The sequence below is a fragment of the Boleophthalmus pectinirostris genome, unplaced genomic scaffold (assembly GCF_026225935.1).
Source record: "Boleophthalmus pectinirostris isolate CB_2022bp ecotype Guang Dong unplaced genomic scaffold, ASM2622593v1 HiC_scaffold_7, whole genome shotgun sequence".
NCBI lineage: Eukaryota > Metazoa > Chordata > Actinopteri > Gobiiformes > Gobiidae > Boleophthalmus > Boleophthalmus pectinirostris.
In genome coordinates, this window is record NW_026571473.1 from 16,443,437 (window position 1) to 16,467,921 (window position 24,485).

The 24,485-nt window shown below is 38.5% G+C and overlaps 1 protein-coding gene across 1 annotated transcript in view; it reads left to right on the plus strand.

Annotated features, from left to right (window-relative positions):
- adgrl2a (adhesion G protein-coupled receptor L2a) overlaps positions 1–24,485 on the plus strand; it is a 112,603-nt gene that overhangs the window by 60,538 nt on the left and 27,580 nt on the right. Inside the window, exons 5-8 of the mRNA XM_055164668.1 lie at positions 1,338–2,138; positions 18,419–18,709; positions 19,879–19,982; positions 21,215–21,400. Coding sequence (XP_055020643.1) covers positions 1,338–2,138; positions 18,419–18,709; positions 19,879–19,982; positions 21,215–21,400 — 1,382 coding nt within the window. The remainder of the gene's footprint in view (positions 1–1,337; positions 2,139–18,418; positions 18,710–19,878; positions 19,983–21,214; positions 21,401–24,485) is intronic.

Genomic DNA, 24,485 nt, shown 5'->3' on the forward strand with positions numbered 1-24,485 from the left:
ATGTACTGATGATGACCACATGATAATATACACGGCCTTGGCAGTTGAATGCCTTGTATCTCACTAATACCTTACCTTCTCTAAATAGGTCTCCTGGACTTTGTCAATGTCTCCTAACGTTTTTCTGCATATGTAATCATATAGCTCTAGTAGTTAATTCATATTAATCTCTTCTTTTTCCCTTGCACCCCTTTCATTCTCTCTCCAACGCTTAAAATAGAAGTGGAGCAAAAAGGTAAATAACAGACACGATCCAAACCCTAGCTCCTTGTTTTGTGGCATCTGGTTGTAAACTTCCTATTTCTCCCATGGTGGCCCCTACAGCCCATCACAGACTATCTCCAGATTGGTCCCGACTGTAATGCTAAAACGCCTTTTGTAGTGCATCAAGGGAAGTGAGTCTGGTCATTGCAAAGACAGCACAGAAGCAGCCAAAAATGTAAATGGGGGCATGTTGGCTGCGGTCCACAGGGGCTTCCTTCTCTCATTCTCCCTGGGTGCTTTTTGCTACTCAGCAGAATCTCTCATATTGCCTGGCTTTCAAACCCTCCTCCATAGCATGCCATGGTAACAGTGATTCTTGGCCCTTGTTCTTCAAAGCCTATTGCTTTCTACTGTCCCTATTTTTCCTCCTTGAGCCCACATCTCTTCACTCTTCTCCCCATTTTTCCACACCTGACCACTTGCTGCTTTCTTCTCTGTCAAGACGAATGCCTCCAACAACCAAAACCACCTCAGCAGATATACAAACTTGCCTTCTTTAGTAGTTCTTAAAATTTTCACCACTTGACAATGACACACACCACAGGTTTATAGTAAAAAGGTGGTGCTACAGATACAACTCTGCGTATACATTTTTCAGACTGTGGTGACTCCTGCTCTTTCATAACCTCTCCCGTCTTGTTGCCAAGTGACTTTAGTTGGCTGCAGTATTTTTTGTTCACAGGACCAAATGTTTTTTCTGTATTTTTTATTTTAGTTTTTTCCCTTATTTCTGTTTTTACTCCCAACAGTAGATGTCTTTGAGGCTTCTTTTTATTTCAGATTTTGTAATACCTCTATATATACATCCACATTCTGCTTAATAACTTCTAGTTCTGTTTTTCTTTCTATGCACAATGCCAAACACCTTGTAATACTTTTTTTTTAATTATTGGCTATAGTGTTAGTTGTGTTTTTGGCCACTTTTTAATGTGTGTCTGTCCCCCACTCCTCATGGACCTGCTAAACAAACTGGACATAGAGATTAACATGATTGTTTAGATGCAAATTATAATGGGTTTCTTTTCACATGTTAACCTGTATTGTTTTTTATTTTACTCTTCTTCCACCACTAGTTTTTCTTTGTCCTGGGACTCTGAAAGCTGTTGGTGATCCTTCATTTCTGTTTGAAGCGGAGCAACAAGCCGGCGCCTGGTGTAAAGACCCCCTTCAAGCCGGTGATAAAATCTACTTCATGCCTTGGACTCCTTATAGGACAGACACACTAATAGAATACTCCTCATTGGATGATTTCCAAAACGCGAGGCAAACTATCACGTACAAACTGCCCCACCGAGTAGACGGAACTGGATTTGTGGTCTACGACGGCGCTGTGTTTTTCAATAAGGAACGTACGCGCAACATTGTGAAGTTTGACCTGCGGACTCGAATCAAAAGTGGAGAAGCCATCATCAACAACGCCAATTACCATGACACATCGCCGTACAAGTGGGGCGGAAAGACGGACATCGATTTGGCTGTGGATGAAAATGGCCTTTGGGTGATTTACGCCACGGAGCAGAACAACGGCATGATGGTGATCAGTCAGTTGAACCCTTACACCTTACGATTCGAGGCAACTTGGGACACGGCCTATGACAAACGCTCAGCTTCCAACGCGTTCATGATCTGTGGAGTTTTGTATGTAGTGCGCTCGACCTACGAAGATAATGAGAGTGAAGTCAGCAAGAGCCTGATTGATTATATTTACAACACCAAACAGAACCACGGGGAATATGTAGACATCCACTTTCCCAACCAGTACCAGTACATCGCTGCAGTGGATTACAATCCCAGAGATAATCAGCTCTATGTATGGAATAATTTTTACGTCCTGAGATACAATCTGGAGTTTGGCCCACCTGATCCAGCTCACGGTAAGAACTCACATACCCCTGTGTAGAGCTTAATTTCAAAATGTCTTCCCGCTGTCTTTGATAGCATGATCTGATTTGTTGCTAACGTTCCAGGAACATCTTTCTATTTCCAGTAAAGAACAAGCCCACTTTTTATGATGTCATAAATCTGTGCTGTCACCAGTCACTTGACAGAGTTAGTAAAATTGTAATTGAGCTTTGACTCTGGATTGATTTAGGTTTTAATGTTGAGCTGTAGCATATATTGCAGTCAAATCGAAACTGCAGTTTGAGTTGGGGCAATTCTCAAATCACAAAGGCTGCAATTATTTAAGATTAGCAAATAACAAAATATACAAATGTATTTATTTCTTTATTTATTTGTTCCTGTAGTTTAGACCTCTATAAACATATTTAGATGTATTTATTGTTAGATTAATGGTATTTTAAGAAGATGACTCCTTCTTTACCTTGGAAAAAGAGACCACAGGGATGTTCCTGGAAGGTCAGCAGCATGGAGAAATCAGATCTAAATCCCATAATGTATGTATCAGGTTCCTCAGTCGACTGATTTTTAATTTAGAATGCAATATGTTGTAGGTATGTTATGGTTGCTTTTGCAGTCAGCAGCCTATATAGGGTAAGAGTGACTGGACCATAGTGGTAAACAACACCTCAGAGCCATTATCTTAAGGGACTGGCCTCTTGAGGATTTGGGCAGGTTTACTCTCCAGGTTTTCTCTCAGTCCCTGTTGCCTACCATACAACTTGAGGGACCCCTGCTAGCATATGCCTTTTTTTAGGTACAGCGAGAGAGAGATACTTTCACCTCTTGCAAACATACATGTCCGGACAGGTGCAAAGTCTGGCCCCAGGCAAGGTTGGATCATTGGCCCTGTGATGCCAAAGCTCCAAATCTCCATTGGCTATTATAAAAAGACACTTCTGAAGGTGTGTGGATTCAAGGTTTCTGAGCTGAAGTGAAAGAAAAGTATGCGCCACAGAGCAAAGGTTCAATCATCCAGGGTCATATCAGCAGGGCATATTTTTCATTTAACTGTCAAGAGCTCCGGCACAGCTAAGGCATGTGATAGCCTTTACACTGAGAATATAATAACAGTAATTACGCTAATCCCGTTCACACCCACCGTCCTAAGTCCTCGTAATGCTCAATACAAACGCTGATGAGGCAACTTTTCTGTCGATAATCCCAACAGCTCATTTTTTATAGTGTTTGATAATCCACTTCTGTATTGACAGGAGTGGGAAGGGGTCGCTCTTAAAAAATAACAACAATAATTCATGATTCTGTATAGCAAGGTAAAGCATCTTAGGCTTCTCACTTCTGTGTATTCATTCCAGATGATACACAAAACAGATGAAGTATAAAACTCTATAAATAGATGAGAATATGATATCAAAGTTAACTGCTCTGTTCTACACACAATTTAATTAATAGTAGCACCTTTCTGTTGCAGTATCACTTTTCAAATGCAATAGTATAGATAGAAGTCACTCTGAACATTTTTCACTTTATTCAACAATAGTGTAAGACATTTCAATATACAAACTAAATCCTAAATTGTGTTTGCCCTTAGTATTTCAACACATGTGAGGTTTTACCACTCTTAAAATAAATAATTTTTCATTTACAATGTCTTGCTTTATCTACATTGAAATGAACAAACTGTAGTTGCAAGTATTATCTAGTGCTGAAAAACCAAAACAGCAATATCCCATAATTTATTCACAACAATACATTAATGTTGTTATTATTAGGCACTGTAACCTACACAATTGCTTCTATTCCTGGTGTGGCTCTTACAGATTCCTGGAATAAGCTGTCGTAGAGGCGAGCTGCATCACAATTGATTTATTCATTTGTTGAATAGACAATGAGCACCGACTTAGAAATCACAGTGCTACTTCCCATTGAACATCCTGTACTATACGTTTAAGAATGCACACGGATACGGACTCACTGCATTAGCTCAGGCAGCTGCCACGTTTACAAATCTTTATTCCACTGTCAACACCAAGCCTGCTCCATCCTCTTGACAAATGAAAGATGCAGGCCGGCCACGCTCCACACTAATGTATGTTGAGGCTGCAGTCGATGAGTGCAAGCAGAATGGTCCAGAATGATCATCAAGATGTCAATAAACTTGTCCTCCCACATGGCTGCTGTTGACACATAAATGATGGCACTTTCTTCTGCCTGTCACCGGACGCCCTCACGCCTGATATCTTGATGCTCCATTCTGTGCCTGCTTCGCTACACACTGTAACAAGCTCCAAAAAAGGACCCCATTGCTTTTGTGGTAGTTGTAGTGAAAAATAGCTATATTGTGGTAAATCTGGTGAGTGTGCTAAAGGAGCTAGGGATCAGATCTGACCTAATGAAATCCACTTCAATAGAGAAGTTACAGTTGCCCTTTATAGGAGAGATCCAATATTGTTGTCTAGATGAGAAAAGGCTTTGCAAGTGGGTTATGGAGTCAAACTGGAATTGAGATTGAGATTCAGTTATGTGTTATGGTCAAGGATATGTTTTGAACTTTTTATCCGAGTCTAAAGCCTGTCTTCTGTCCATAAATGTATGTGATTTGAAGCAGAGTTCAAACTTCGAGGAAAGAAATGTAACTTTTTTTTTGTGTTAAACTGCAATTATTAAGACATTTGTATACTTTTTGTTCAGGAAATGAATATTGAAAGAACCTTTTAATAAAACAAAAATTGGTTTGGAAATCGTGAGTAATATGAGGAGAAGATATTTTTATGATGTCTCCTTGCTTTATTTCAAATACCCACGTAGTGCTGTTAAGTGTAGGTGACATTGCCTCTCATGAGTGAAAATAAAAGTGAATGGTTGTTAAAAATTGTCCAGCTATGAAATGTACCTTATGCAATGTCCTGGCCATGCCCAAACCACTCATAATCTCCATGGTGATAGTGATAGATAAGTATAATACCATACTGATCAACATTGTAGGCAAAACAAGCTCCATGGAGATAAACTGACACACACTCCACCAGAAAAGTTCCACAGTGCACCTTTAAGCCTCAGTGCAGTATTAGTTCACAATCATGTCACAGCTGAGACCCTGTTAAACGCTTGCGTCGCTGTCCAGTGCAATAACCGACGGGTGTTGAGGCCAGATCATCTCTTGTAGGATTAGGGCTGAGGGCGGATGGGGTCACAGCTCACTGGAAGTGGACAGTAATTGGGTCAGTAAGCCCCTCTTTTGGCTCTAAGCAACATTGTAATCCATTCATTTAGCTGCGCTTTAGTTGCCTCTCCTTTTATATCTAGGCAACGAAAGATAGACTTATTCCTTTGTCATATGTTTTCAGTTAAATGTTGTATTCCTTTCAGGGATGCACATTGTATTACTATTGAACCAAAATCACAGTTTCAGTTGGTGCAATTAGTCTCAAAGGCTGCAATTATTTAGATAATAGAATGTGCTCTGCAAAGAACATAATATCCAGTCTCGTTGATAGAAACATTTTTGTTCTACCTGTAGTTTTGGTCTCTTTGAACATGTTCTGAAATGCATGGGATTCTTGTATTAGTTTGTCAGCTCATATTTCAGTCTTCTCTCATGAACAGAACCCTATTTCTAATGCAAAACTTATCACATTTGCAATATTGATCAAAAAAAGAAACCCCAATTTGAGTTTTCCTTTTCTTCTGATGTACATGTTGACAAAAACGAATAAAGCCTGATGACCCATAAACAACTACTGATGTGGCAGCAACAGTTATTATCAGTATTACTTTTGAAGAGTACATTTGCACGTACCAAGACCATTTCTCGCTAAATTTCTGCCAAGGTTTAGTGTGGCCTCCAACCACTAAATAAGCGTATAGAAACACATTTTTCATTAAGTATGCACAAATGGTTCTCTCAATGGGACGCAGGTGAGCTTTGAAAATCCCTCATTTATCCCACATTGCAAAATTAGATTCAGAAGCTTACACCCACACAAATGTAAGTTTTTCAAATATTTAATTGTTGGAATGTCTGTTCTGAACGAAACAAGAATTTAACAAACAGATGTACAAAGAGGAGAATAACCCAATTTGTTGGAAATTACAAGCTACTTCTCACCGACGCTACTTTAGCCAATTCGCTCCCCAAACGCGGTATGTGGCCACAACAATACTCCTGGAGTTTGTGCACCGCAAAAATGCTTCCCCGTGCAAACCCGCTCAGCTGTTCTGGACCCCCGTGAGTTGTGCGCATTAGCCGTTACCCCTGAGAGCCCGCCTTTTATAGTCTGATGAATATACAGCTCCTCTAATAAGCAATGCATGATTCATCCCTGTCCTGAGCTGTGCTTACATGGAGGTCAGCATCGTAGCGTTTAGAGACAAAACAGGCTCAAACAGACACAGACAAAATGAATTGCGAAATAGTTGAAATTTGAAGTTTTTTTTCAAGTGGCACTAAGAGCAACTATTTAGTCCTGTAGGCCAAATGTCTCTCACCATTGTGTAGAAAATAAATATGAAAGCAATGAAGTTACAATTTTATGGATCAGATTTGTAATATAAAACCAAAAATCAACAAGAAGTCTACTCAACTTACAGGTATAATTTTGTTTCTCTACAAACATTAGTAATACAAAATAACAATATTTATAAATTATTTTGTGTAGAAAATAAAAATGAAAGCACTGAAGTTAGAATTTTATGGGTCAAATCTGTAATATAATAAAAACTTCAACTAACAAGAAGTCTACTCAACTTACAGTTCTCTCTATAAATTTTAGCAAAAAAAAAAAGAAAAAGTAATAATTTATAGAAAAAACTCTTCAGATTGACTTCTATGGCCAGTTGTGCATTATTACATTTCATCAAATCATAGTTTCTGCCTCTAGTAGTTTGTGCTGCCCTCTGCAGTCCTATTGTCACTGTTATCCCTTACAAAGCACAGTTCATCGATCATTTTTACTACTTGTTTCATTTTCCACTTTGTAGCCATTGTACAACTGTCCACACCTTACTCCAAAAGACCTACTATGACTTTGTGGCTGTATGGTGAATGGGAGTAGTGTTTAGAGCTGTTAATACCCGGCCACACCAGGCAGTGTAAAAAGCCTGCTGTGAAAGAGGAGAGACAGGAAATTTGTTTTAATACGGAATAATAGCTTGGACTTTCCTGGAAGGCCAGAAATCACATTGTAAACACAAAACTGAAAGCAGCCTGACCTCACTCCCTTACCAACTACCCTGGCATGCCACATAATCTTTTACTAGCTGCATGAGAAAAATGTAGTAGCAAGATCAGGGATTGTAGATTCGGTAGATTTTTTTTGCAAGTGTGTGACAAGCTCCCTTTGTTAGGCCATAACTTTGCCCTTGAGTCCTTTCTTCCGTGGTCTCTCAAGCGTGCTGGGCCTTTGCAGCTTTTGTGTGTGTTCATGTGTGTGTGTGTTTGTGCGTGTGTGTAATTGTTTGGTGTCCCTCTTGAAGCCAAGCTAAAGCCCAGCTCAGACTGCTCAAATCAAGTTCAATGAGGGCAGTAAGCAGCACATTCCAGGATTTAGAAGCATCTTCAGACTCGGCATTTTGAGAAAGTAGATTAAATAAACAGATTTTACAGACTTTACTAGGATTACATAGGTTCATTAACTGGACTATTGTGTGAAATTATAGCTATAATTTACTATAAGCAATCTGATCAGTTACAATTTGTACTTATTTGGATCGAGGCAGATATTTTTAGGGAGCGTGAAGGCTATTCCTTTAGTTCCTTCCAACCATCCAAATGCCTGAGAACTGGCAATGCTAATTCACTAATTGCTAAATGTTTCCCCAATGCAGATCATAGGATGTTTTTGGAAAGTTGCGTGTGTGTGTGTTTATGTACATATGCACAAATGCTGTTTAAGATACTTTTCCCCTAGTGTTGTGGAATATGTTGCTTTTCTGAAGTTGCCAGCTATTCAAAATTTATGACTCAATTTATGATTGTAGTTTTGTTTCTTTGTTTTAAACATTATTAATACAAAATTTTAAATTTGATTTCTCAGATCCACTTCAGTGACAAATTGAGCATTATTATATTTCACCAAATCAGAGTTTCTACCTCTAGTATTGATTATATTATCTTAGGTACATTTTAGCCTTATACCTTTATACCATGGGACTTCTGACTTCTTTAATTTTCTAAAATGTAAGAAAAAAATAGAATTATACTTTTTCCTATATCTTTCCTGCTGCTAAACTACCATGCACACTGTGCCCACTGACAGCAAACAAGATTTAAGCAGAGACAGCCAACCCAGGGTTAGGATTTACTGTGTCAGACAGAGATGTTTTATATTAAAAGAGAAAAGAAGCTGCTGAGATTATGGGCACACTGAGTCCCACGTATAGCCAAGGGGATGCACAGTCTCTTGTTTGATTACCGTCTGACTGTGAAACAAACCATAGTGAAATAATTATTACCAGACATCACAACGCTCCCTCCTCTCCCTGACATGTGCGATTTATATCAGGGAGTTTGCTGTGGCGCTATATATTATCTGATGCTGAGTTTCAGACCTGTACCTCCAAACAACCAAGCAAGCATACACTTATCTGCACTATATTGTAATTAACGATCTCAATCATTTCAATTACATTTAAAGTTGCTCTATGTAGCTTTACTGGTGAAGGGCCCACCAAATGCTGGTTTCATGGAGATGTTCTTTCTTTCTTCCACATATAAAACCTTGCATTTATTTCATTAGAGGCCTTTTTGTTGCTAAGAAACACCTCTCCAAACATGCATTCATATTGTGATTGTAACGTCTCTCTAAAGATCTGACCTGTAACTTGACCTGTTGGCATCACCTGCATATCGTGTTGGATATAGTTGGATATATGCCATACTGTGGAAAATTTCAATTACAGATTGTTAAATGAATTCCTTAAAATAAGCAGCCAAGCTTCTTTGCTAATCTATTGGCCACTATTATTACAAGACTGATACTTCTAATTGTACAACAAATATTTTACATATTTATGTAGCAAGAAAAGCAAATATAGCTGTGTATAGCTGGTTGAGATAGAGACGCCTCCAAGCTCAAGTCAAGATCTAAGGTTTGATCACGTTTTTATTTGTTCAGGTTTGCATATTAATGATCATTTATGTAAAAATACCAGAATTAGTCCGATGGCAGATGTTAAGGTCAGCTCTGTGTTTTGTGTCCATGCTTTGGAAGTCTACACATACACAAAAGGCTAGATTTAATGATACATTTTTCTGGATCTTTTTGGTTCATTGACTTGTATGTTGAAATACTGTAACAATGCTTACATGATCTCTCTGTCATGTTCTGTTCCCTTTGACAAGAATCCATGCAGCTCTCCAGGACACGACTCAAGGGAAAATAATATGAATTTCACTCAGCTTTCCTCATATTTACTGCTGATGCACAAGCAATCATGTGCCACGCTCTCCTCCACCGCCGCCAATGGAGCTCGCTGTGAACGACGTGTAATCCAATTTCCTTTGTGTATTATTGTTATTATTTGTTGATATCAAAATGCATCACAAATGTATTATAAATCATTACAATGTTTTATAAGACGGATTTCCATACGATTTTGAGTCGGTGCAACTTGGGAAGGAGGGACAGCAAGCATCATTCAAAATTTGTACCGTCAATATCCACACATAACAAAATATGCAATGATTTTTTTCTTCCCCGCAGCAGATCATGAAGCTATTTTACACATATTACAATTTTACTGGTATTTTTTCACAGGTTTTGTCCAATGGCAGCGGACTGAAATACATTTGAATTGACTGACTTATTAACTTGTTGCATTCCCTTTTTCATTAGGAGATCATTACCACCAGGAGCTGTGTAACGCGTGTCATTTCTTTAACTTAGCTTGAACAACTCCTCGATCAACACTGCGCTACAAAACGCTCTGTAAAATCACAGCCGCCGGAGCGAGAGACTGCTAACTCCCAATATGTTTAAATGTGGCAAATTAGCTACAACAAATGCTATCCGTGTGTTACCTTAGCTCTTTGACTCCTTTGCAAGATAAACAGCAGCTGATAACGCACATGAAAGATTAGCCTGACGAGCAGCGTGCCGTGCCTGCTCAAAGTGAAGCCATTAACCATAATATAAAAGACACACAGGCTGTCAGATCGCATTTGTCACCCTGGCAAAACTACAGAGGCCGGCTCCTCGCATGTGTGTGTATGTGGCTGTATACCGTGCATATGTTGGCGAGGCTCCTTTCATCTGATTCCTGTTATCTTCTCCAGACCTGTAGCACCAGTGGTAATAATAACACAACCTGAGTACAGCCTGTTCAAGAAGAGTACCAATGTGTGTGGGTGTCCTATCACAAGAAGCACTTATGAACAGAGCTGAGAAGTAACTGAATATATGTACTGAAAATACGTGTTACGAATACTAATTTTGAGTACTGTATTCCAGTACAGTTACATTTTTATTTGGTGGTATTCAGAACACAATGATTTCCCTAAAATCAGAGGAATGCATGACGATACTTCATCATGTAATTCTGGCTTTGAACTGCCCACTATTAGTGAGAAAAAAGCAAACAGCTCTTTTAGTGCATGCATATGTGTTTTGACATAAATTGATGCATTGCAAAAAACAAAAACAAAATATATTTAATTATATTTTTTACGCTATGATATAATGCAATATTCAAAATACAGTGCTCTGATTGGACCATGTATCAGAATATGAGCATTAATATACATATTAATGCTCATATTCAGTATTCTATCAGTCAATACATTCCATCTCAGATATAGAAGGCTCTTGTATGAGATCTAAGAATTATTCCCTTCATTTGTTATGCCTGTCCAAATGTAACAAAGTCAATATATTGTAATTTAGCATTAGTGTCAAGAAAGTTAAAGTAGCTTTTCCTGCTTGTCTCCATGGAAATGTTATTGTTTAGCCTGGAATGTTCCACAATGGCATTAATCGTCTATATCCATGGAAAGAAGCAGGTGACATCACCAGGCCAAATTACAGGTCAGATCTGTGGACAGCTAACTCCATGCTTTTTAAGGTATTTTGAGAAGTAAATCGTAATCGCAATTAAATAACTGCTAAATACATTAAGTTTAAGGTCATACTACAGCACACGTGTAGTATCTTCTGATGTTGGCTGTAATCCTGGATAAATGCAGAGGATCACGGAGGTACTGTGCTATTTGTAAAGCGCCTTTCATTGGATTTTAAAGCACGGAACCTTCACCACGTAATCACAGTAGGCTAATCCAAAGAGGGAATGGAAATAAGAACATATACCTCAGATTAATCAAATTTATTGATGATGTACCAGCATAAACTCAAGTGTAATTTTTTATTATGAAGGGAGCAGACAGAACGTTGCTAAAATGCCATCCATGGGTTTCAGAGTGGTGGATAATTAACTTCATAGCCATAGCAATTAACATTTCTAATTGAATGAGCAGTCCTCAAAATGCCACTCGTAACAGAAAGTTGAAACCTCTGACTAAGAATAGGGTGATTCCATATTCAGAAGTAGCAGGACTAGGAGCAGATCAATAGTCATCCCTCACCGTGACTTGTGTTAAACCTATCCCCTCCGATACTACTGTGGAGAATGGACTGCCTGCTAGAATACCTATGGGTTAATTCCTGCAGCTTTGAGTGGATTACATTAAAGCAGGCCATAGTATAAAGGTAATGAGATTATTGTGTGGCTGTCGGGATTATAGGCGGCACAGACTGGGCAGCAATGGTCAGAGGTGGCATTGTTTCTGCATAAATCTCTGTAGTGTGCTTTGTGTTCACATTAGCCTGTTTAGTACAAAGGCAAAAGGATTAATTGTGTCACAGACCAGTAAATGTTCCTGACAGGATTATTTGAGTGTTATGCATGTTTGCTTAATGGACCTATTTAATGTAGAGAGATGTACTGTAAGCCTGTGACTACAGAAAAACCATTGTTCTGTATTGTCTCCTTTTATTTATTGTTAGCTCTCATTGTACTAAACCATTAGCAGAACTTACAATTGGAAAAATTTTATGAATTTGATAATACTTTTTTCACAATCTAAACTATGTGAAATATTGCTGCTGTTTTCTTTATTGCAACTACTACTACCCCAATTGAGGTTTTGACCCTCATATTGATCAATAATGATTTTCAATTTGATTTTTGTTTGTCTTATTAGACTTAGACAAACTTTATTGATCCACTAGGGAAATTATTTGGACACAGTAGCTTACACAAATAACAATAAATAACAAAGAGCAAAAATATTATTGGTAATATTAATTAAAATGGTAATAATAATTAAAACAGATAAAAATGCCTTGATGAAAAATGAGAAAATGAAAAATACAGGTTTAATAATTGCCATTTAACACAAAAAATTGTCAAATATCTCCTTCTAAAGTGTGAACTCTGCTACAAACCTCATTTTCTTTCTGACAGAGGATTGACAGTTGACCTCTCAGTTACAATGATTTGAGCAAAACTGGATTAAGAGCACAGCCCTACCTTAAAATTTGAGTTAAGTGTAGTGCAGATTTGCCTCTAAGCACAAAAACGCTTTAGTTTACTCCACTTATTATTTAGCAGAGATTTAGGTGGAGCATCTGGCTGAACACCTGCCCCAAAGAAACACTGAGACTAGTCTGACTTGAGTAAAAGTATCCCATTACATTCTAATTACAACTACAGCGCGTTAGGCCGACACAGATATACAGTAGTTGAAATGAATGATAAAAACGCACTTCAAAGGGACTTAATTGTGCAGGATGTAACTGGAGCACGAGCTGCACCTCCCAGCGAGCCGTGACAGGCAGCTCTCCTGAGTGAGGGGTGAAGACAGGATTCAGTTGTTAGTTGACATGCCGAAGGAATGTGCTTGGATTACAGCAGATGCCTCTTTGATTTATAGCTGGTAGTCGTGAGAGCCTTATCTTAAATCACCCTGCCCAACACCGATTCATACTCATTTTATTTCTGTCTGCTTCCAAAACTCCCCACCCATGGAGAGCACGGCTTTATCGTTATCATCTTTCATACTTTGGAAATGAGAAACCTATGAAGGGCCTCACGGTTTCTAGGGGAATCTGCTGGAACTTTGCCAAGCAACGCTGACTTAGATATTTCTAAAAGGAACAAATAATCATTTACACACTTTGTCAGAGCGCATTTGGCCGCATTTGTCAAAGTTACAGTTTGTGATGTAGTGTGGGAAAGTACACCCAGTGGATATGCTGTGTTATGTGCACCTGGCTATATGAACTAAACTACTATGTACGCTGACACATTACTGGACTTCGCATGAACTTTCACAGAAATTGGATCCGACCCATTGGATTGAAGCAGACCGCATCATTCCAGTAAAGCAGTTCTGACTCATCTAATCATCATTTGGTGCTTGACAAAACTCAAATCATGTACTTTAGCACACTTTTCTTAGTTCACCCTTATTAAGAAACATGTAACTTTCCTGGTGGATGATCTGCCTTCTCTTGCATTGCTTAGACTTAGCCAAACTTTATTGATCCACAAGGGAAATTATTTGGACACAGTAGCTCACACATCTCAGTAACTATAATATCAAAGAGCATAAGTGGTAATGGTAATAATAAATTCAAAATAAGTAGCAAAAATAGTAAAAAGGCGAAAATAGCAAGAGCATTACCTCAAATTTTGGAGATAGAACAGGTGCACATTAGCCAGGCTCGCGCCACCTAGTGCCTCCACTCAATTTCATTTCTCTTCAGGGACTAGGTCAGGAATTGGAATACACTAGACGGTTTGCAAAAACCCTGAAAGTGCGACTTCGGGCACCAGCCAATCAGCGAAAAGCCATACATTCTGTGTTGGATCGAGGATTTAAAGCCAGAACAAAGAGAATGTTTGGTGAATTTTATCAAGGGGAAAGATATTATTGCCCTTCTTCCTACGGAATTTGGTAAAAACTTAATATACCAGTTAGCCCCGTTAGTGGCGCATTACAGACCAAATAGCCGCGACTGGTTAAATAAAAAAAAGTACCCGCCTACTGTCGAGCCAACGATTTCTAACGCTGCGAGGTTCACGAAGTGAAACCAACTGATGAATCTTTTTGAATTTTTTGATGAATTTTTTGGCAATTAAACACATAATTGAGCTACATAAGTTTAATATCATACTGTGGAACATCTCCTGGAAATCTCCATGAAAAAGCAGGTGGCACATTGTTACTGTAATGCATTAACAGGTGTCTCAGTGGTGTCAAGTTCTCTACACCTGTCCATATAGTCATAATGTTATGCCAGATTGGAGTACACTGCGAATCATTTGGTTTCACTTTCACCTTTTCGAGTCTTGTTTGAACAGCGTTTTGGCTATAAAAGGTTATTGGTGCAGAATAGAGACAGGTGTAAATGCCAGCGGTTGACGGACACTAAGCACAGGTTGTCTTCACCGCAGTGACAGACCGAAAAATTCAGCGCGTTGAGTAAAAGGATACAGGTAGGGGGTGACAGAGGTGACAGGAGAGGGAGGGGGGGTGAGGCCAGTCAGCTGCGTGTTCCCTCTTCTTCTCTGCTGGAAGCCAGTGTAGGTTCGCTGTCATACACGCAGGGCTCGGAGTCGTGGCTCTGGTCAGTGGGACCTAATTCACCGCAGGGAGTAGTCAAGTTCAAAGGAGATTTCCCTTCATCTTTCCACGCTCCGCACTAGGTGGTGACAGTGACAATAGTAGTCTCTGATTGGTTGGGGGCCTTCAGGGGTGGTGGTTGGTTGGCTGGTGCAGTTCTATAATCATGCTAATAGAATTTAATGAGAATATAAAAACAAATTCTTATATATTCTGATTGGGGACACACCGATAACAATAATGACGCTGATCCAAGAAATTTTACTGGATCGAATATTGGTTCTAGATTATTATTATTATTATAGGTTAGTATCAGGTATTGGCAGGTACTTATACTTATACTGATACTTACTATAATATTGTATCAGAGCTGAAAAAGCTGGATTAGTGCATTCCTAACTAATACAAATTGTTTACACTGTTTAGATTTTTTTTTGTATTAGAATATACCGAACCGTGTATCTAGTATTTCACCATGTCTCACTATGCTCTCTTGATTTAGCTTATGCATTAACATACACATTTATTACTCTGCAGAGAAAAAAAATAAATAATGTATGGACTATCCAATATTTGTCATTTGAGCTTTATCACAGAAGATTTTTCTGCATGACTAAATCCATACTTACCATGTGTTTTGTTTTATGTCCCACAGCGTCTTTTTAAACCTTGATTTATGGACAACTGCTGTATTTTGTCATCACGCTTTGCTTTTGGGTTTTTATACACACGCACATGTTAGAGCATATAGGATAATACAAACTAAATGACTGTTTCCTCTCAGGACCTTTAATTATGTTAGTCTTGCTGCATCATCCATAAACACAGTCTTTAGCATGCTGCCCTTATATTTGTATATATGTAGTATACACCCCGACAAAAACAGCATTGCTTTGTTGATTCAAAAACTATTGTTGGGCTGTTTGGGGAATTACGCATATCCTGGCTTCACCTTCTTTGCTTTCAACTGCACTTGTATGGTGCAGATTTATGCTCTTATTCCCTTACGGCACAAGCAACTCATAAAATCAAAATCTCACTGTCTGCTTCGAGACGTGGCTGCATCTGTTGCCTGGTTAGAACCTAAACAGTGATGTCCCTTGTCATTTTACATTTGTTTGATTTGCACAGAAAGGTGTAATAAAGCTATTGCATTGGAGACTACAGCAAAATGCAAACAGAATAGAAACTGCCATCTCTTGGATGAATTCATTGTTTTATAATTTCCCTGTCACTGGCCGTCTCATCCTCCCACCTCTCGTGCTGGTGGTGGCGGTGCTTTGTGTGCTGGTACAGGGGCCCTGCTTAGCTGAGGCAGTGTAGCAGCCCCTCTTCACATTGGCTGCATGCTCCACGGGCAGCCTAATGGAGGAAATCAAAGCACTCAAATACGATTAGATCCACTACGCACAGCGCATTCAAATCAGAGCCTCTGTGATTGATGTGCCGCTGCATTTCAAATCTATGTACACATATTTTTAGAATATCAGGGTGCTATCATTTTACTCGGAGCTGAGCAGTCTCGTTGAGGAAGTCAATTTCTTGTTTTCCCCAAAGACTTTTAAAATTTCAAATATTAAGCTTTAAATTAAAGGGCTCGACAGAGGCTAACCTGCAATGGGATAACCAATGTCCAAAGTACAGTTGTTTTTTAGTCCAAAAAACACATTTAAAATTTGAAATTGGCTTAATGTTTTATTAGCTATTAACATTTTTATAAAGTTTAAAATTTTAAATAACTTGCGAGGTCTTCTGCTAGGTACTCTTTACTATAGCAGATAGCAAACTTTAAATTTAATCAGTAGTTTTTTTGTTTTGTTTTTTTTGTGAAAAAAATATCTATATTTTTTTATTTTTAAATTTATCATGAAAATTAAGGGGAATTTGACTTCCATAACCTCAAAGTGGTCAATTACTCTTGTCTTGTGTCCGCATTGCATATATATATATATATATATATATATATATATATATATATATATATATATATATATATATATATATATATACTTACACACACACACATAGGTATATTAGAACTCAATTATTATTATTCATCCATTAAACAAGTGTGAAGAGCAATTAGATCATTATATGTATATATTGAATTACATGATTTACTTCAATATCTTGTAAGTAATCACACTTACAATATACAGTATGTTAAAAAATTTTCCGAAAATTAAACATTATCACATTCAGCAAGTCTATAAAGTGCATCTTGGACTATTCGGAACATTTAAAAATACAATACTTTTAACAGGTATACTATGCATTTAAATTGATCTCAAATATATTTTCAAAGCATTGCAATGTCACCTTTTGTAAACTGTAATTACCGTTTGCCTTGCACTCCTCCACTGCACACCTCCTGAAAAATATTGTTATAGATTTTCCTTAGTGACTTTTGTTAAATGTACAGGGCCCACTGTTTTCTCCCAGACATAATGCTGTAGCCTGGAGCGCTGCATGAGTTACTGTGCACCTGGTTTATCAGTCTGTGAGTTGTGGTGGTACGAAAGCAACTGCAGCTCCTGTGAAATGGTTGTCCAGGCAGTACACGATACAAGTTTGGGGTTGCACTTGTGAAATGCAATCAGCCACGGCACAAAATCTCCAGTGCAGAAATGATTGCCAGACAGGTCGACGTTACTGTAATTATTGTCTTGTTTGGTGCAGACAGAGAGGCTTGAATGAGGCATAGTCGCTCAAAAGCAAATATGTTTGTGGCACTAGGCACTTAGCAGCAATTTACTCAACGGGAGACTTGTATGTATAAGCAAGGCCAGGGAAATAAATTGGAAATGATGGGTACATGAGGGAGTGTTAAAGTTTGGAGTGGACATATGTCTACCACTAGGTCAAGATTGAAAATGCGTTAAAATGTGCTGAGCTGAATACTTATTCGCTCCTGCACAACGGGTGTCAAACTAATGAGTTGACCTTACACTCAAGCAACGGGACAAGAGCTACATTCGGATTCAATTTTCGCCACTACACTTTAAACTGTTGTACGTTTTGTTTTGACTGTTTATTCATTCATCTTCTGCTTATTTGGGTAGAAGATGCACCTATACAAAAAATATGTCAAAGCTACTAAGGACGTTTGGTAGAAAACTATTTAATCTCACATTCATTTGCTCAGGGTGTCACCAATTCACCACCAGTTCTGTCCAAATATTTAGTTCAAAATGCCTTTAGTTTGATTAGTAGCTTCATATCTTATTCTTATATTTTCTTTTGCCCATTTAATCTTGAAGATGAGCATTTATTTATTATTAAATTTTCCTGGAAAGTACCAAAAATAGGGCTGGACATAATATCACAATCTCATCTAAATTGCAATTTGAGTAAGTGCAATTATCAAGTCGCAAAGACTATAATTGTTTGCGTAGAATTTCTTCTGTAAACAACTGATGACAGCTGACTCGTGTGTTTTTATTGAGACAAAAAACAACAAAGAAACAAAATCAAAAACTAACTAACTAATGCCATTAGGATGTCTTAATCATAACGCAGTATCTAATGGTATATATACTTGAGTTTGTTTGGGAGTGCATGCATTTATCCATATGAATCATGATGTGCAACTTTTATATTCCTGTAGTTAAACATTCTAAAACTGCTCATAGAAAATGTCCTAAAATCTCCTTTCTTTCTTTCCTGCCTCAGCAGCTCCCACATTGTCTGAAACAGTCACGTCTCCTGTGCCCATGAGGACCACCACCACCACCACAACAAGCACTGTGCACAGAGTGTCCGGCAACACCACGGTCACCACTGTCATAAAGGGGGGCAACCGAGGAGCCGCCAAGCAACCCCCTCAAACCACCTCCCCTCCAACCACCCAGTCCTTACCCCTCCCTGTGCGCTTCTGTGAGGCCACGGAGAAGAGAGACATCATGTGGCCCCAGACCCAGAGGGGCATGCTGGTGGAGCGGCCCTGCCCCAAGGGAACCAGAGGTAAACAGGGCTCCTCTGTGGTGCCTGTGCTGCTTTAGTGTGACCTTATGAGTCCAGGGAGAGTGAGCGTCGTGCATAACAATCTTTATCTGTAGACAATGCTGTGCAAGCCTTTTAGTCAGTGCTTGTATAACATTATTTATTTTTTTAGGAAAAGGTCATTTGAGTGCTAATGCTAAGGGCAAGAAAATTCCTTAGTACATTATATCAATTACTTCCATTATTTTTGTTTCACACTATGCTCCTTGATAGTGGAGTTGTCAAAAGCATTGATAGTCAGACGCTGATGGAACTAAATTTGAACAAAAAAATCAAAACTAAAGACAAAATTTGACCTGGATCTGGAGCTATATCAGAACTAGTATATAATCACTTTGCAATATGAAATGCATAGGAAAGTAATTCATGTCAAAACAATATCAGATTAATGCAGTATCAAAATCAATATTGAGCATCAGACCTTTTTCTTGGTATCAAAATCAAGTTTGAAAAGACAGTATTGTGACTACTTGCTACTTGATATTGTCATTTGTATCAAAGCACCATGATGTAAACTCACGTTAAACTAACCATTGGAGAAGCTCATATTATTTTAACTAATACTCTGTCACTGAGAGAGATTAAAAGTAGAAGTGCCGGGTAATGGAAAGAGCTTTTACCTCTTTCTCACTGCTCTGTTTATGGCTCATGAGTAAATGCTGACTAACAAGAGTGTAGAAAGGCTTTGGGCTTTTGCTGTGTCATTTCACATAGAAACATGATTTAGCAGTGTGTGACGGCGGGCTCAGCTGTGTGTCCCTGGAGCCTGCCTGGAGAAGAGCATCCCTCATCTGATTGTGTGTGAAATCCTGTTAGCGTACATCAGACATAAGGCTAATTAGGACAAAGAAAACAAAGCGGCGGGCATTCGTAGCAATAAGGGCAGGAGAGATCGGTACCATTCTGAAGGAAGATGGATCTGAGAATTAACCCATCACGCTTTAATTTACCCTCTGACTGCACTGAAATTATTTTTGCATCAATGAAGTGAAGGCGCCTTGTTTATTTGTGTGCTCTTTGCTGTTTTTCATCCGCGTTCAGTTGCTCTATAAAACATATCATCAGGAAAAGTCTAAATTGGATCTTGCTCGATGATACATGACTATTCTGCTCTTGTTTTTCCCCGTCAGGCACAGCGTCTTATTTATGTGTCCTCTCCACTGGGGCCTGGCACCCGAAGGGCCCTGATCTCAGCAACTGCACCTCCCACTGGGTCAACCAAATCGCCCAGAAGGTTTGTATGCATGCTTCGTCTCGCTGTGTGCTTTCAACTGACTCTCTGTATTTAAATATGATTGATGTAAACATTTCAGTTAAATAAATCAAATGCAAATGCAGGTGAATTAAAAGTGGGTGTCCTCATGTGGCTTTCTGCAATAAGTTTGATGAATTAGGCAGTTATTAAAACTTCCTCTTGCAAAATACCTTTCAGCACAACAGAAGGGACAGAATTAGCTAACATCAATAAGAATGGGACTATAAAGCATATTTTATAGACATAACATTATGATCACACCATCCTAGCGACTAGTTATGTAAAAATTAAACTGTAATCCATTGTACATGAGCATCTTCTTCAATAACATGAACTGTATGTAGCTGATTTGTTGTTAGAGATCCAAGTTTCAGAGGGACTCACAAATATGGACAGAACACTCCTTAAGGTGAACACATTACAGGCAAAAAAAAAAAAAAAATCCACTTTTTTTGTTTTTTTGGTCAATTTTTGGTCTCATACAAGCTTTCATGTGAAAACAACAGAATTCTGCACTGAGATATGATGAAGAATATTTAATTTAATCAATTTGCCTCCATCTTTATATGGGACAATGTAACTTCAAAGGTCGCTTTCTGAAAATGCATCTACATACACCAAAATTTCCAGTCTTGTACAAAATTCTGACAAAATGTTCAGAAGGATTTTTTGATATCTAATACCAAGCCTGATTTAGGAAAGTTTTAACTCCAGAAAATTCTAATTTTTGGCAAATTTTCAGTCAGATCTAGTTTTCTTAGATGCTAAATAAGGTCCCCTCTTTTCATGTTTCTGTTTTGAATTTCCCAAAAATGAAAATGAAAACTTGTAATATATTTTTCTTTAACTTTTTATGTGAGTAAACTACAGAAAAAGTTTCAATTTCAATCTATGGAGATGTGCTATGTTGCTTTTATAATTATTACATTTTATTTTTATATTTCAGATTTCTCAACACCCGAATATCATTTAGGTATTACCTAGTACCATTTATTTCTACAAAAATTAGCCCTTTGTTCATTTTCAACAGTCACACCAGGTTTTTTATCCTTCCACGCACCGTAGCAACCACTATTTCTTTTACCTTTTCTATTTCAAGGACTCATTCAAGTGCGATTTAAAGTTCGAAAGCAACAGCGAGATAAAAGTTCCTCTCAAAGTCTGTCTCCTTGCATTCTGCAGAACATTATTCACTGTTTAAACCCCCACAGATTCGGACCGGGGAGAATGCGGCGAACTTGGCGAATGAGCTCGCCAAGCACACCAAAGGGCCCATCTACGCGGGCGACGTCAGCTCCTCCGTGCGTCTGATGGAGCAGCTGGTGGACATCCTGGACGCACAGCTGCAAGAACTCCGGCCAAGCGAGAAGGATTCAGCAGGACGGAGCTTCAACAAGGTAACACAAGTGTCCTTACACTCTTATACTCATCTTAACTTAGTACTTAACTTATACGGAGGAGAGTGTAGTTCTAATGAGTGCAATTGAAGTGGTCCTGTAGTTTTCATTTTGTTACTTTATTTTGAGTGTAAAACATGAAAAAAGTAAATTAATTATGTACAAATTAGCAATTACATACAAAGAGAACTAGAAACAAACCAAAAATCAGTGGGATCAAGTATGCTGTATCTACTTATTTATTAATCATAAAAGCCTATGAAACATTAACAAAGAACAGTGTGCACTACAGCAACATGTGTATCTGTAAGTAAAGTTTTAAGTCTGAGAAAACCAATTAACAAGAAATGACTTGTTCTTCTTGTAACACTAATAAGACCATGACTTTGGAAATAGACTATACATAGAAAATGTGTAAACAAAAGCATCAATCTATTAGTCGATAAAACTTAACCTTAAGAGACTATTTTCAAGTACATACAAAACAATCATTACACTTCAGTCCCCAGAGCTTGTTTGAACCTCTAACATTCTGGTGATAGTGAACATTATTTTGACTAATTTCAGTCATTTGTGTAATCGTCATTTGAATATTCCACATCTGATACAGCCTTCTTCCTAATAGTGAGTCCTGCTTTTTGCACTGTTACCCTGTACACTAGAGCTGTGTGTGTGTGTCACGAGGTGCTCAGATACAATTATGTCCTTTGGGTAAATAAATCATGAGGCCTCTTTAAAGTGTCTCCAGAATTACAGTGTGTGCCTGTTTGTGTTCTTTCTTTCTAATAAAAAAGCTTCAAAAGCGTGAAAGGACATGCAGGGCGTACATGAAGGTACTGAAGCTACAGCTGCAGCCTGCCCCCCCACCCCTCCCCTCTCTCTCTGTCCGTGCATGGGCCCTGTGCACTGTCATGTACCCCCCTCTCTATCTCTATCCTCTGCTTTTTTGAGTAATTGCTTCACACATAGTTATTGTACTGTAGTTTGCCAAAGTGATTTCGAAGTCAAAAAGAAGTCATATCCAAATACAAAGCTGCCTTTTGTTCTGCGCTGACTGTTTCTGTGTATTTTTCCCTCCTCATTTTCAGGTTCATGACATTGTGTATTTTTTCTCCTAATGTTTATTTTACCAGCGCTGTGCAATACATGTTGATATTGTGGAAGTAGATTTCAGTTGTTCAGTTCAAAATGAGAGAACCATATACACACACAGGCTACATGCAGTATGGCATTTCAAGCATTCATTTATTTTTATTGTTCAGGAATATATTACCCGTAAAACCATCATCATGATATGCATTTTTTTCTGTATTTATATTTTGATCTAAGTTTGACTTGAACAACTGAAATATAACTTTTTATTTGTGGTATGATTTGTTTGCCAGTAGATTTGCATGTGTAGCTTTAAAGATGCACTGTGTAACTTTTATGGTGGAGGATCCGCCATCTGCTTGTTTCCATGGTGATGTTATTGCCTTGCTTGTTCCACAGTATGACATTAAAGTATTAAAGTATAGCTGGTATTTATTTTTTCAATTCAATTCATTTCAAGTTTATTTATATAGCTCATTTAAAACAACTTCAGCTGACCAAAGTGCTTCACATACAAGTCAACAAAAACAGAAGAACAGTTACATATACATATACACAGATAACATTATTCAATTACAGGTGTTGTTATTTCTAAAAACTACTGCAAAATTATGCAGTATTTCTGTCAGCGGGTCCACTTCTCCACAGATCTGAGCTGTGACTTGGCCTGGTGATGTGGCCTGCTTGTCTCCATGGAGATAGTTAAATGAAATGCCATACTGAAGAACACTTTAGGAAATGGAGACAAGCCGGTGGCAGCACCTCTACCAGAAAAGTTACACAGTGCACCTTTAAGCTCTGTTCATTCTCATCCATGATCCACTACTAGGTTAAGTTCATCAATCGTTTGTATTGTCTAACAGGTACTTCCTTTGCCATAAAACTGCTTTCAAATACAATAGTGATTTATCTGAGCTGTTTCACTCGAGCTCTATCCTTAGTCCCTTTACTGTGTTGTAAAAGATTCTCACGTTTCACAAGGACACATGTAAGCTTTTATAGGTCACGCAGGTCGCTCGGTTTTCGGATGTAAGCCTTAAGATGTACGCAGCTAAAAGGAGGTCAACTGATTTCTGCGGATTTTTATTGTTGCAAAATTCACAAATCAAAACCCATAAATATCCCTCCCTTCAACCATTAGGGAGATCAGTGTCCTCCACCTGCCACCAAAGTCATCCCCCTCAATCCAGATACATCTCCTTTGGGAGGGCATTAAAATGGATTGCGCTAATTAGCCACTCAGCGGCCGTAAAAGAGCCAGTAGAATAGGTACTCGTTTCGGATAGCACCAAAATATTACATTCATCTATTCTACATACACGCGCTCATTTAGTTTAGCTGATTGGAGAGGCTAGGCTTAAAGGTGCAGTGTGTAACTTTTCAGGTTGGGGGTCTGCCACCATGGAAATGCTATTGCTTTGCCTGTAATGTTCCACAGTATAGTATTAAACATATGTCAGATGCATTTATTCAATTATAAGTGTATTTATTGCTCAAAAATGCCTTTAAAAAAAACATGTGTTCTTACTGTGAGTAGGATCACCATTTCACAGATCTGAACTGTAAATGGCCTGGTGGCATCTCCTGCTTGTTTCTGTGGAGATGAATAAATTTAATGCCACACTTGGGCACACTGCAGGCAAAACAATAACATCTCCATGGACACAAGCATGTAACAGGCTCTCCACCTGGAAAGTTACACAATGCACCTTTAACGTGATTGCCGAATTTTGAATGAAGTTTGCCTGACTCAGCATTATTTGACACCTGCCAAACTTGATGCGCCATCACATCTGAACCACCCCGCCCTCCCTCACCGCCAGCTGTCACCGGCATTGATTACCTAATTAGACTCATTGATTTGATTTCTTTTTTTCCCACAAGGTACAAAAAACTGCACTGTCTGGCTACGGACAATTTATTCTGTCTGCGCCAGGTTAGGGTGACTTGGGGTTACAAATAAATTCAGTCCATCTCGTGTGATAGATATAGT